Below are 14,322 nucleotides of genomic sequence, written 5' to 3' on the forward strand. Positions count from 1 at the left end.
CTGGGACACTGTCTGATTCCCAGCAGGGATCTGATAAATATTTAATGAAACGATGGATGAAGGAAGGAATGAATGAACAAAAGTCTTGTGCTCTCTCTCCCACACCAGCCTTTGCCTAAGCTATATCCTTGGCCTGGAATGTTCTCCCCATGCATCTCCACTCCTACTCTACCCAGCACCTTGCTATTTCCCACTCTTGACTTAGAAATGATCTCTACCAGGAAGTTCAACTGAACCCCTCAATTTAGGCTGGGCCCCTTCCTCCAACTGCTACGGTCTCCTGACATTACTTACATCACTCTTTTTTTTTGGCCGCGTTGCACGGCATGCGGGATCTTAGTTCCCCAACCAGGGATTGAACCCGCGCCCCCTGCACTGGAAGTGCGGAGTCTTAACCACTGGACTGCCAGGGAAGTCCCACTTATCGCTCTGGTTCTAACAGCCTGGTGTTCAGCTGTGTTGGTCACCGTGCTCGCCCCAGTGCCCAGCAGAGGGAGGGGCGGGCTGAACGTGTCAATGAGCAAACAGACCGGTAAACTAGGACCCGGGGGGCCATCCTCTGGATGGGAGCCTGTAACTCTCAGGTACTTACCAGCCGGCAGGCCATCTGGAACACAGACGTCACTGACATCACATGCTTTGGGCAGTCATCCAGGATCGACTGAAGGCTCCTCCCCAGGATGGGGAACACCAAGAACCTGGAAGACACGAGTGTCCCAGCAAGTGGGAGAGATGACCAGGGGAGGGGATGGAATACAGGCCACCAAGGATGGGGTGTGGCTGGGGGCTACCAGGTCCCAGTCCTGTGTGAGATGAAGGGTTCGGATTGGTGGGGGACCAGCCTGGCTCAAGGCTGGGGGAAAGGAAGGAAGCAACTATCTGGCCAATGGCTCCAGGGTCCCAGCCATGCCTGGGCATGTGACAGGGAGAGAAAGGAAGGGGCCAGTGAGGCGAGTGGCAAGGGAAGTGACTCACCTGTACTTGTTCTGGTGAACGCCAAAACCGATGCAGGTGGGGATGGCCAGCTGGGGGGTCGAGTTCAGCTTTTTCCACTTGTTCACTGTGGGAGGCAGGGGCCTGAGAGGTTAGGGCCCACCTGGCCCTGCACCCACAATGGACAGCAGCCCATTCTCAGACCAGAAGCAGAGCACGCCCGAGCCCGGGCCACACACTGGGTCTCCTGGTAGGTGATGTGGCCTCTGTGGGTGCGTGACAGCGAGGGGGGTGACGACAGGGAGTGTGAACATGGGAGAAAGCACTGACAAATCTGGAGTGAGTGGAAGGGGTGAGAGCGACAGCGTAACCTCTGAATTCCCCTGTAGAGCTCAGGAGATCGGGGAGTGTCTAAACGGGTCAAGGTGTCACCACATGTCCGCCCACCTTCCAGGATCCCAGTTGGATGGTACAGATCCAGCGGCGTGCTGATAAAAGTTTAACAGCTGGTTGTCTGGGGAAAAATAGTCCTGATTTGTCGTGTTTGCCGATTTCTGTGGTGTAAATACTTCCCAGTATGGCCGATTTCAAGCTACCAACGTGGTATCATGGAAGACTGAGTTGGAAAGAGAGGCAGTAGTGTGCCCTTACATGGTATTTCCACCACACAGATACAGTGAATGTAAACAACCTCAAGAAAATAGCTAGTAGGGAATTCCCTGGCGGTCCAGTGGTTAGGACTCCTTGCTTCTGCTGCAAGGGGCATGGGTTCAATTCCTGGTCGGGGAACCAAGATCCCACATGCCAAGAGGTACGGCCAAAAAAAAAAAGTCTAGATGATAGAAAATGTAGACAAATAATTAGGAAGGGATGAGCTTTGAGTATTTATTACCCTTGCTCTTAATCTGACTGTAAATTGATAAAATTAATTTATGATGGCTGTTTTATTTATTTATTTATTTAAGATGGCTATGACTGAAAGCTTGGAGGGCAATTTTATTATTTTTAAAAATATTTATTTATTTGGCTGTGCTGGGTCTTAGTTGCAGCACGCAGGATCTTCGTTGCAGCACGCAGGATCTTCGTTGTGGCATGTGGGACCTTTAGTTGTGGCACGCAGGATCTTTAGTTGTGGCACGCGGGACATTTAGTTGTGGCACGCAGGATCTTTAGTTGTGGCATGCAGGATCTAGTTCTCTGATCAGGGACTGAACCCAGGCCCCCTGCATTGGGAGCGCGGAGTCTTAACCACTGGACCACCAGGGAAGTCCGATGGCTATGTTTTAATAACTGGCTTGCAGTATTTGTGAAAATTTAATACTTGGCGCTCAAGAGCTGGTATGATGAGCCAGCCTCAGCCCACTGTCCGCTGTCTGTCCTCTGGGGCCTGAGGCCCGAGGGGTGATGGGAGCAAACCTGGGCCTTTAATTTAATCCCCACCCTTCCCACACCTTCAGGGAGAAGCCAGTTGTTTTGACCAAGCTGGTACCCCCAACTCTTCCCCCACCTGCCCACTTCCCTGAGGAATACCTTGCAAAGGCTTGGCAGCCCGCTGGAAGAAGTTCTGCTCATTGAACAAGCGCCCATCCTTGGCATCCTAGTGGAGGAGGAGAGGGGAAAAGGCTGTCACACTGGAATCCTTAGGCAAGGGCTCCAAGGTCATCACTGGCCATGGATTACCCCAGGGTAATGCCAGCAATAACCCAGGTTCCCCAAGTCCTGCACATCAGAACCAAATTCCCTAGGGTGCTCCATGTGAACACATATCAGAGACTTTGAGTCACTGCTCAGGTTCCTTTTCTTTTACAATAGGATCTACAAGTTTTCCCTAGACACACGCCCTTCAGCTAAAAACTACATTTCCCAGTCTCCCTTGCAGTGAGGAATGCCCACATGACCAAGTTCTGGCCAATGGGGATGTGAGCAGAAGAGATACGGTCAACTTCCAGGTTACGCCCTTAAAGGGCTAGGGCAGGCTCTCCCCTTCCTCTTTTCCTGTTCCAATTGGCTGGAATGCAGATGAGATGGTAGGAGGTGGAGCAGCCATCTCAGCCCATGAGATGAACGTTTTAGATGGAGGGGCCTGGAGCAACAAGAGAGAAGGAAAGGAAGCCCCTGGTTTATGGAACCATCGTATCAGCCCTGGACCACTGCCCCAGACTGTTAAATGGAAAAGCAATAAAATATACTTGTTTAAGCCATAACTAACATTGGGTCATTTTTTCCAAGCAGTCAAACCAAATAATTAAACACAACTAGTACAGCTGGGTTCTTCAGAGCACAGGGTCAAAGAGAACTGGGTTCAAATCTCACCTCTGCCATTCACTCATTCTTTCTATAAAGCACCTATTATGTGCCTAGTATTGTTCTGGGCATTGTCAATACAGCAGTGAACAAAGCAATCTGCATAATGGGCGTCTCTGGGCAAGCGACCGAGCCTTTATTTCCTCATCTGTTAAATGGGAAACACGGTAACCACCCCACAGGTTCGATTATGAAACTCTTAGCCCAGGCTTGGGCGCAGGACAGGCTCTCAGCAAGCAGGTGCTATCACTCATCTGCGAGCCTGGTTCAGGAGCACTCGCTCTGAACCACTCTCACGGCCTCCAGCTAGGGACGAGGGAGGGCACCCGACCCAGCCGTCCCAAGTTTCGGGCGCTTGCCCAGACACACAGCCAGAAAGCGTCAGAGCCAGGGCTCATGGGTGGACCGGACTGTGGATTCTGAGGGGCCCCATGGAGAAGAACCCAAGGCCCAGAGGGAGACGTGCCCCACCCCAAGGTGACGCTGCTCCTTGCAGGCCAAGGCCGCGCTCTCCGCCTGCCCCGTCCACAGAGGGGCTTGGAGGTTAGTGGTGCATTTGCTAAAGCCCCAGGCCCTCCCCTCAGTGCTGCTGCCCCGGGGGCCACTCACTAGTTTAAGTGAGAATCTTTGTTTCTGGGGACTTGACTCGCAGGCAAAGGTGGAGTTGGGCTCAGCTGTGGATGGACAAAATGAGCAAGGTTATCATCTAGAGGGAAGGTGAGGGTCACTGTCCTCAGAGTAACGAGCAGCAGTTGCGGTTAACGGATTCCCACAGGGTCAAGTGCATTCTCGACTTTCATGACCTGCTCCTTCCAATTTTCAAACAGCTTCTTTCTTTCTCTCTCTGTTAATACACAGCTGTGCACAAAGGGTAATTAACCGTGAGACCGCTCTCCCCGGAAAGCCTGCGCGCAAGGCTGAACCTCGGCTGGTGTCTGCGACTCAGCTGGGAAGGTTCTAGGATTCCTAACCGATAAAAGGGGCTCCCGGTGCCCAAACTATTATGCTGAACACCTGCTTTCCTTCTGAGAGCAGAATTTTGGTACCTGCCAGGCAGAGGGTGCCTGTGTGACCAGCATCCAATAAAAACCCTGGGCACTGAGTCTCTAATGAGTGTCCCTCTAATGAGCATTTCATGTGTGATGTCACACCTTGTCATGCATACCGTGTGACTCCAAGGGGAGGGGGACTCTGGAAGCTGGCGCTGGTTCCCCCGGACTTACCCCATGTGCCTTATCCCTTTGCTGACTGTGCTGTGTCCTTCTGCTGTAATAAATTATGACATGAGTATGACTACAGGCTGAGGCCTGTGGGTCCCCCCAGTGAATCATTGAACCCGGGGGTGGTCCTGGGGCCCCTGACTCGGCAGCTGTCTGCATATATGGGTGTGTGGCTGAACCACACTGACTCCATCTTGTCTGGGTCATCTTAGGCCCACTGTCCTACCCCCTCCCCTGTCTGCGTGACAGAGCTCTAGCCTACTCATGAGGAACGCACCCAAGCCAGATAAGTTCCTGATTAACTTTAAGCCTCCTCTGAAAACTGAAAGAATGACTTTTGCTGACACAGATGGTTCACGGTCCATGAGGAATAATGGTTATGAGACGCCCCAGGGGAAGGAAAAACCCGGCTCCTGTTGGCGCAGACGTGCTTCTGCCTTAGAAGTCAGATTCTGTCTTTAGCTTTGGCCCCTTTAAATCCCCCTGTCCCCCTTCTGGCAGCACAGAGTGCAGTTGCAAATGCCTCCAGATCGCTGTCTGCAGGATCCTACTCATATGTAAGGTACCCACAATAAACTTCATAACGGTACTTTATGGAGCTGTCCACTTCATTTTCTTCGATCTCAAAGTTCCTTCTCAGCTCAGGGAATACTATGCAATATCCCTGTCTTTGAACAATGCATAAGTACTGTGTGATGGACGCAGATCCCCTTGGAGGAGGACCTGTTCCCCTAGCCCCACGCAACCTGGGGAGGCCACTGCAGCAGCCTTCAGTCCCTCAGGGATGCATGCCCTCAGCTGCAAGTCCCAGGGTGGCCCATATCCAAAGGCTGATGGAGGGGGATATAAAGGCCCAGCCGTGTTGGCCTAACTCACAACCACATTGAAGGACCACTTCTGCTCCAGAGCCCCCATGGGGCCAGCCGAGGCGATCCCTGGGCTGCACCACCGCTCTCTTTCTCCTCCCTACCCCACCACTTCCTTCCCGTCCCCTCTGCAGGCGCTGATTCCTGGGGCACTTCCTCATGAACACCCTGCATGCTTGCCCCATTCTGCTTAATCACAAACCCTGCAAAGTCTACTGCCCCGTGCTAAGTGTGGGCTTTACACACGTTGTTTCCTCTAATGCTCAGGACAGGCCTAGGAAGGTCTAATACAATGTTATTGTTATTACTATTACGGTGGCTGTCGTTGTCAGCTCCATTTTTTTTTTAAAGAGAGAAATGGAAAATTTTATTTGAGCCAAATTTGAGGATTATAACCTGGGGAAAGCATCTCAGAAAGCTCTGAGAACTGTTCCCTGGTAGCTCCACTTGACGGACAAGACGAGAAAGCTGAAGCTTAGTGAGGCCAAGTGACACGGGAGGCTTTGTGCCACGCAGATCTGGGCTCAAGCCCAGCCCCTCCATCGACTCCGTGGCTTGGTGTGAGGTGCCTGGTGTGAGGTACTAAACCTCTCTGGGGCTCCGCTCCGTGTCAGTAAAGTAGGGCTAATGAAGCCCACCCCTGAGATTGGATGCAAGGATTCAGAGGGGTCGGTAGGAATAACAATAGTAGCAGCTGAGCAGGAATCATAGCCAGCTTCACCCGTTTTTGTTTTTGGCCATGCTGCGTGGCTTGTGGGATCTTAGTTCCCTGACCAGTGACTGAACCTGGGCCCTTGGCAGTGAAAGCGTGGAGTCCTAACCACTGGACCGCCAGGGAACACCCCAGCTTCACCCTTTGTGTGAGCTGCTCAATGACGCCCTCACCACAGCCCAGCATCACACTGGGCACCCCGGGAGCGCTCAGGGTGGCAGCTTTTAAAATATAATCAGCCGAGGGCTCCCCTGGTGGCACAGTGGTTGAGAGTCCGCCTGCCGATGCAGGGGACGCGGGTTCGTGCCCCGGTCCGGGAGGATCCCACGTGCCGCGGAGCGGCTGGGCCCGTGAGCCGTGGCCGCTGAGCCTGCGCGTCCGGAGCCTGTGCTCCACAACGGGAGAGGCCACAGCAGTGAGAGGCCCGCGTACCAAAAAAAAAAAAAAAAAAAAAAAAAATTAACATTTTAAGTCTGTTCTGGATTGATGATATTTTTTTTTCTTTTCAAAGGGAAACATTGCTGTAGAACGATATGCCAGGGGCAGGACCCTAGACCATCGCCAGCCGCGCCCCACAACGGGAGACGCCACGACAGTGAGAGGCCCGCGTACCGCAAAAAAAAAAAAAAAAAAAAAAATATATATATATATATCAGCCAAGGGCCCACAGCTGGTAAGTGGCAGAGCGGCACTGGCCTAGGTCTAGCTCACTCCCAGGAGCTCAGGAACCAAACCATCGCCATCCATCCCAGCCGGCCCCCTGCGTCCTCCTTCCTTTTCTCTCTTCTTTCCCACCCTTCCTAACCATCCAGGTTGGTGCTGTCTGAGACACTGAGCTAAGGGACAGGGAGGTGACAAAGTTACCTAGAAGCCACCTTTGCCTTCAAGAAACTCCAGCTGGAGCCGGGTAGGAACCAGGGCTTACAGATTTAAGGCCAAAGGTGACCTGAGCCCAGCCTAAAGGAGGGAAGTGTGGAAAGATCATGGATCTTGGGGGAGGGAGGTGTCCTTCCCACCTGTGGGGAGGGGTCTGGGGGGATCTTTGAGGGGCATGCAGGAAATGGCCGGGGCACCTCTCAGGCATAAAAACAGTACCTGCCTCTTAGTTACCTCAGGTCCGAGGAAAAGCACCACTCAGCAAACCGCATGCCTGACACTCGGAAGCAGGCAGAACAGCTGGCAATTTAAATATGCTTGTCCTGCACTGCTCTGCAGATTATGAAGGGCTTCTCCCCTCCACTCTTCTCACTGGCCCTCCCGCCGACTGCCGGGGAGTCAGCTGGGCAATTCCCATTACAGAGAGGAATCGACAGCGGAGGAAGGCAGTGGGCTTGGCCGAGGGCCTCAGCAGAGCCGGGCTGTAACCTGGCTCCAGACCCTGCGACCTGGGAGACCCCTGCTTGATGCAAACCTGATACGTGTATGGAAGGTCCCTACGTGTGACAAATGCAGACAGGGGTGTGGCAGGCAGGCAGGTGGTAGCCTCTGATGGCCAAGAGACAGGCGACATTGAACTTGGAGCAACAATGCTGTGCTGGGATCCATCATAACCAGAATAACAGGATGCGTTTATACGGTGCTTTTGCTATTTTCCTGCTCATCGTTCTACTCATTTAACTCTCTCGACGACAACCCCGTGAGGTCGGTGTTATTACACTCTCCATTTTGCAGGTGAGGAAACTGAGGCGCAAGGTCATGACACCCCTCGAGGAAGATCAGACAACGAGCTGCCGGCAGAGGCAGAAGGCTAACTCAACTGGTCTGCCTATGCTTTCCCACCTCCCCAAACCTGGCTGGGGACTCCGGCATCCCATGCCCCACCGTCAGCAACACTAGGACCCTGACGCTTCCTGCGCGGGTTTCCAGCCTCCGAGTCTCCGCCTGTGCCGTGCCTCTGCCTGGCCTGCCCTTCTCTGGCCCAACCTTCGTTGTGGGCACAGCTGAAAGGCGCTTAATAAAAGAATAGTGATTCCACCTGACAGTCACCAGCTGACAGGGTCTCTCCGTCTTTGGAGGGCACGTCTGGGACGGCCTGACTCAGTGGTTCTCAACCGTGGGCGGTTCTGCCCCCCAGTGGGCATCTGGCCACGTCTGGAGACAGTTTTGGCTGTCCCGACCGGGAGAGGGGATGGGTAAAGGTGGAGGATGCCACCAAGCGCCCTATGGTGCACAGGACGGCCCCCACAATGAACGCCAAGGGTGCCGGGGCTGAGAGTTAACTGCATACTCAAAACAAGCCCTAAAGGACCCCTGGGGGACCCCTCGAAAAGGGAGGCAACCACTCTCCCAGAGCAACTGAAACCGAGGACCAGGGAGAGGCTCACGGCTGCCACTGGGAGAAATACGTCGTGTTAAGGGGCTGCAGGTGGAGAGAACCAATGGAGGGTCTTGGTAGGTGTGATTAAATTAAGGGTCCTGTGATGTGGGGACTGTCTTGGATGATCCAGGGGGCCCTAATGTAATCCTACAAGGGTCCTTATAGAGAGGGAGGCAGAGGGAGATTTGACCACAGAAGAGGAGAAGGCGATGTGATGGTGGAAGCAGAGCCTGGGGTGACGTGCTTTGAGGATGGAGGAAGGGGCCACAAGCTGAGGGATGCAGGCGGCCTCTGGGAGCTGAACAGGCAAGGAAACGGATTTGCCTCTGGAGCCTCTTGGAAGGACTAGCCCTAGTCATATCTCTCTTTTTTTTTAATTTTATTTTTTTGGCCGCGCCGCGCGGCATGCGGAATCTTAGTTCCCTGACCAGGGATCGAACCCGTGCCCCCTGCAGTGGAAGCGCGGAGTCTTAACCACTGGACCGCCAGGGAAGTCCCTTTGCCTGTATCTTAACTTTAGCTCCGTGAGACTGATTTCAGTCTTATGACCTCCACAACTAGAAGAGAATAAATGTGTGCTGGCTTCAGCCACCAAGTTTGTGGTGATTTGTGACGGTGGCCACAGGAAATGAATACAAGCCCCGACCCTCCCTCCACAGGGGGGCAGGCCCGGACTTGAATCCCAGTTGCTTCTCAGAAACAACTCTCCACGCATACTGCAGCTGCAGGGATATACATGGTTGCCTCGGTGATAGGTCTCCCAAACTGGGCCAGGGAGACCAGGGAGGATGATGTTATAATTCAGTGTTTCACAAAGTAAGAGAGAGTGCCAACTCACAGGGCTGTTATGGGAATCAGGTGAGTTAACAGACATAAAGAACTTAGCGGGGGGTGGGGGGGGCCCAGAGTGGGCTGGAAGCGTCAGCTGCTATAATAAAAATCACCATTCCGGTTGCTGCTGTTGTTTTACTCTCACTGTTTTCAACCACATCTTTCCGACTGGTGCAAACTGTCAGAAGCCAAAGGCAACCTGTCCTGGGGTAACGCCACCCTTAGGCACATCCACATGCAGCCCCCTCCCCACTGTACCCGAGCCAGCACCCGGGCCTCGCACCGGGCAGGTATCCGCAGGAGAATGAATGATGCTGGCGGGCTGGGAAGGGGTCTGATCAAACCCGAGACACAAAAGGTGAAGACACATGGCCCAGAGCATTTCCTTCCTAACCTTCCACTGTGGGTTTCTGATATGAGGACACAGCTGTTTTTTTTCCTTCAGATGCCTCCTGCCTTGTTTGTTTGTCTTTCTTCTCCCTCTTCCTTCCCGGCCCTCTGGGCCTCTCCCCATCCTTCTCTCTCCCCAGCCTTTCTTGTTGTTGGTTCTGCCCCTCTATCCTTTCTCTTCCTCTCATTCCTTCTCACCCCGATTCCCTCCTCCTCCCTCCTCCTCCCTCCCTCCCTCTCTTGTGGTGTAATGGTTACGAATTACATCTAGGTTCAAATCCCGGCTCTGTCACTTTGCGGCTGTGTGACCTTGGGCGAGTGGCTTCCCCTCTCTGTGCTCCAGCTGTAAGATGAAGTAACATGAGTGCCTCCCTCCTAGTGTGGCTGGGAGCATTAAATGGGCCCCAGAACAGCGCCTGGCATGGAGTGAGTGCTCCCTAGTGTCACTTTATGCTCTCCTCTCTCCCTCCCTTGCCCTCTGTCCCTCCATGACTAATGCTACCTACCTCCGCCTGAGAAGATCCCTTTACCGTTTTCCAAGCTCATTGCCTCTGTCCCTTCTCACCATTTGGGACCAACAGCCCCAGGAGGTGGGCAGGACACCATCTCTCACTTTTCCAACTGGGACATCAAGGCACAGCTGCTCGCCCAGGCTCACTCAGTGTGCCAGAGCCAAGTCACGACTCCACCTGGGTCTGTTTCTTTTCTTTTTTTTTGCCTTACTGCACGGCACGTGGGATCTTACCTCCCTGACCAGGGATCGAACCCAGGTCCTCTGCAGTGGAAGTGCAGAGTCCTAAGCACTGGACCACCAGGAAAGTCCCCACCTGGGTCTGTCTCAAATGTGGCTGCCCTGCCCTCCTGCCCAGGCTCTAAGGCAGGATGGCCAACCTGAGGCTCGAAATTGCCGGCACCCGTGTCTGGCCGGCCGGTGCTTCCAAATCAGAGATTTCCTCTCAAAATCCCGATCTCTGGCTTTTCCTGCAAGCTTGGAAGCTCTCTGGAGCCAGATCTCTGTCTAGTCATTAACACCCCTGAGCTTCATTTTCCTTATCTAGAAAATGGGGATAATGACCTTGCTGACGTCATGAGGCTGTCGTGAGAATTAAACGGGTTAAGAAGTATAAAGCAAACATATGTCCACGTGAAAACCTGTACATGCACGATCACAGCATCATTATTCACCATGGCCCAAAGTGGACACAGTCCAAACGTCCACCAACTGATAAACGGATCAACCAGATGTGATATATACACACCCTGGAATCTTATTCGGCCATAAAACAGAAGGAAGTTCTGACAAAGGTGACAACATGGTTGGACCTTGAAAACATCGTGCTGAGGGGAAGAAGCCAGACACAAAAGGCCACAGAGAGTATCACTCCATTTATCTGAAATGTCCAGAAGAGGCAAATCCATAGAGACATAAAGCAGATTAGTGGTTGCCAGGGGCTGGGCGGGGAGGAGGATGAGAGCAACTGGTAAAGGCACAGGGTTTCCTTTTGGGGTGACAGACATGCTCTGGAACTAGATGGTGGTGACGGATACGCACCATCGTGAATCTACTAAAACCCACTGAACTGTAGACTTTAAAACGGTGAATCTTATGTTATATGAATTTTATCTCAATTTTTAAAAATGCAAGAAACCTCATAAAACCACATACAGTGCTTAGAACAAGGCCTGGCCTGGAGTAAACACTCAGTTAATGCTAGGTTGATTAATACTAACATTTCCAGTGCAGTTATTTTTTCCTTCATTGTAACAAGTTGTCTTGCTGCATTTTTTGTTTAACTATTATTTTGTTTAACTTTTAAGCCCAGCCCTGCTTTCTTCCCGTCCCACTGATAAGAAAGCCTGGAGCTCCCTGTTTTGGTGACGGCAGAGATTCAAACCACATGAGGCCCTGGCCCAGGCAGAACCCTCACCCCAGCCCTGCCCCTTAACCACAGTAAAAACCGGGGCTAGGTCCTCTTCCTTGTTCTCACAGAGCTTCTCCCCCCACCAGAGCTCTCAATTACGCAAGCAGTAAACCTTTCATGTCCTCATAGGTCTCAACATTCAAACCAAAGTTGGAGGAAGGGTCCACCCTATATCTGCAGGACAGACAGAACAGAACAGTGATCCCTGTCCCTATCTTCCGGCCACACTGGGCCTGCACTCCCACGTGACAACAGTAGGTGGCGGTGGAGAAGAGTGTCCTCTTTATCCAGGGCACATGCGCTCTGGTTGGCTGCAGTCCCCACCACTCCCAATCGCCTGACTCCCAGCCTCCTGCACTCATTTACTCTACCTTCCCAGCCGCTGGCGGTGCACAGGTTTGCAGTGCCAGCTCTAAGAGAAAGCTGCCTCGAGGCAGGTCTGCAGCTGGGATACGGCTCCATCTCCATTCTCAGAAAGTGGTTCCCTCCCCTTTGCCTTGGCTCCATGATGGCCCGACCCAGCCCAGCCCAGCCCAGCCCAGCACCTGCCCACCTGTGGACAGAGTGTACCTTCATAGAGAATGCCCTGGCCATCCCTGCTCTGGAGGCATCTCAGCTTCCAGTGCCGCCCACTCTTGTCTATCAGCACCGTCCCCGCTGGCAAAGCCTTGAGCGAGGTGGTCACCCGGCTCCGCTTCAGGGCCTGAGGGCTCTGCCTGGTTGTCCGAGGGCTGCTCGGGGAGGTTGGGGATCTGCTCCAGCACCCTGCAGGAGGATGGTCAGAATAAGGAAAAGGCGGCATCCGGGAGAGAAGAGTTGGGTGGGTAATCAGACGGCGCTCATAATACTGTTCATTTGGGCTTCCCTGGTGGCGCAGTAGTTGAGAGTCCGCCTGCCGATGCAGGGGGCGCGGGTTCGTGCCCCGGTCCGGGAGGATCCCACATGCCGCAGAGCGGCTGGGCCCGTGAGCCATGCCGCAGAGCGGCTGGGCCCGTGAGCCATGGCCGCTGAGCCTGCGCGTCCGGAGCCTGTGCTCCGCAACGGGAGAGGCCAAAGCAGTGAGAGGCCCGTGTACCACAAAAAAAAAAAAAAAAAAAAAAAATACTGTTCATTTATTCATTTGTCCGTTCAACAAAAGCTTCCTGGGACCTTTCACGGATCCTGTGTGCTGAAACTGGGGACCCAGACATGAGTCGGGTCTGGACCCTTCCCTCGGGAGCCTCTAATTTGGTGGGGGAGACTGACCTGGACACAGCTGGTCAGAACTGAGTCTGAGACAGGGCAGTACAGAGGAATATGAGAAAGAGACTGCCTGTGCGTGCAAAAGTCAGGGGAGGCTTCGTGGAGGAGGGGACATTTGAGTTGGGTCCTATGGGACGAGTAGAAGTTTGCCAGGAAGGAAAAAAAAAACCATTCCAGACATTCAACCCAAAACATCCTAAAACAGAACCTGACTTTGTGCTGAGCATGAAGAGGAACCAGACATTGTCAGACTGAGGCCCTGCCCTTGAGGGGCTCCTAGACTGCAAGACAACGCGGGTGCTGTGGTGAGACAGGGACACAGGAAAAGATATTCCCTGCTTCACCCCTCCCACCCGCCATCCACCCAAGGCACAGATGGGAAGAGGCCGCGGGGCCCGGAAAATAACAAGGGAGAAAGAGGAGACACCGAAGGGCTGTGACTTCAGATCCGAAGACCCGGTGGGAAGGAGACGGGCGTATGGTCCTCACCCTTCCCTGCTCACTGGCTGGCACAGGGCATACACAAATGAGCCCACCCAGTCCCTGTCCACGAGGGACTCTCAGTCCAGCAAGCGAGGCAGAAAGGGACATGGAGCCTGGAAGAGACATGAACTCAAATGAGGACATCACTGGCACTGTGGGAGCCCAGACAAAGAGAGGCTCTGGAGGGAGATGAGGTGGACTCGATCCAGCCTATGGCATTCAGCAAAGGCTTCCTAGAGATCTGACCCTGAGTGCTGGAAAGAAGAGAGGCCCCTGGGCTGAAGGAACAGACTCAGCCAAGACCAGAAGCTGAAAACCCTAAAAAGAATTTCCAAAAGTGAGTTTTCTGTGTACAGGGCTGTGGTGAGAGCTAAAGGAGGAACCAGACCATAGTCTCAGAGGTCAGGGTGAAGGGCCCAGACAGTGGGGTGATGGGGACGGTAGGGAGCTGTGAGCAGGGAGGGGTGAGGTCACCTCTGGCCATGTAGAGATGGACTGGAGGGGGAGCCTGTGGGCTGGAAGGCCGGGGAGGATCCTGGGAGGAGGGTCCAAGCAGGCGTAGGTGATGCCTGAGCAGAGGCCTGATGCCTCAAACATTGTCACATGACCCTCCTTTTCCCCATATTGAGCATAACTCTCACCTTTGGCTTTCTCACAGCTACTCAAGGTATCTTCAGATTCAGAACTGTCACCTTCTGAGAGAAGGGATGATGGGGGAGAGAAAGCACAGCTGGGCCACCTCACTTTCTTGGGAGATATTTCAGAACGGGTGTTCCTCCTTCTCCTCGAGCCTAGAGAAAGGAAGACCGAAAGCGGACTGGAGTCAGAGAAGCCCTTTCCAGGGGCCGTTAAACCAGAAACCCCGAGGTCATACTGAACACTCTCTTCCCTTTGACCCTCACAGCCAAGTTTTACTACTATCACCTAAATAATCCAAACAACCTTTCCTTTGTTTTAGTTATTCTTTCCTAAGAGAGGCTTAGCCTCCCTTTTATATCCTCAAGCACTTTATCACAGTGTGGTCTCCTTTAGGTAATTTCTTCAGATCTGTCTTCCAGTTCACTGTTCTCCCTCAGAGAGCGTCTAGTCTGCAGTTTAAACC

At 53.2% G+C, this 14,322-nt stretch overlaps 1 protein-coding gene across 6 annotated transcripts in view; it reads right to left on the bottom strand.

Annotated features, from left to right (window-relative positions):
* The window catches only part of VRK3 (VRK serine/threonine kinase 3), a 45,503-nt gene that overhangs the window by 19,691 nt on the left and 11,490 nt on the right, over positions 1-14,322 (bottom strand). For all 6 annotated transcript variants that reach the window (XM_007112462.4, XM_024132630.3, XM_028477594.1 and 3 more), the window contains 6 exons: positions 13,862-14,011; positions 12,066-12,260; positions 3,847-3,911; positions 2,464-2,530; positions 976-1,060; positions 593-698 (listed from right to left, as the gene is read on the bottom strand). In XM_007112462.4, the coding sequence (XP_007112524.2) occupies positions 593-698; positions 976-1,060; positions 2,464-2,530; positions 3,847-3,911; positions 12,066-12,260; positions 13,862-14,011 (668 nt within the window). The remainder of the gene's footprint in view (positions 1-592; positions 699-975; positions 1,061-2,463; positions 2,531-3,846; positions 3,912-12,065; positions 12,261-13,861; positions 14,012-14,322) is intronic.

Source organism: Physeter macrocephalus, chromosome 17, assembly GCF_002837175.3.
Source record: "Physeter macrocephalus isolate SW-GA chromosome 17, ASM283717v5, whole genome shotgun sequence".
Classification (NCBI taxonomy): Eukaryota; Metazoa; Chordata; class Mammalia; order Artiodactyla; family Physeteridae; genus Physeter; species Physeter macrocephalus.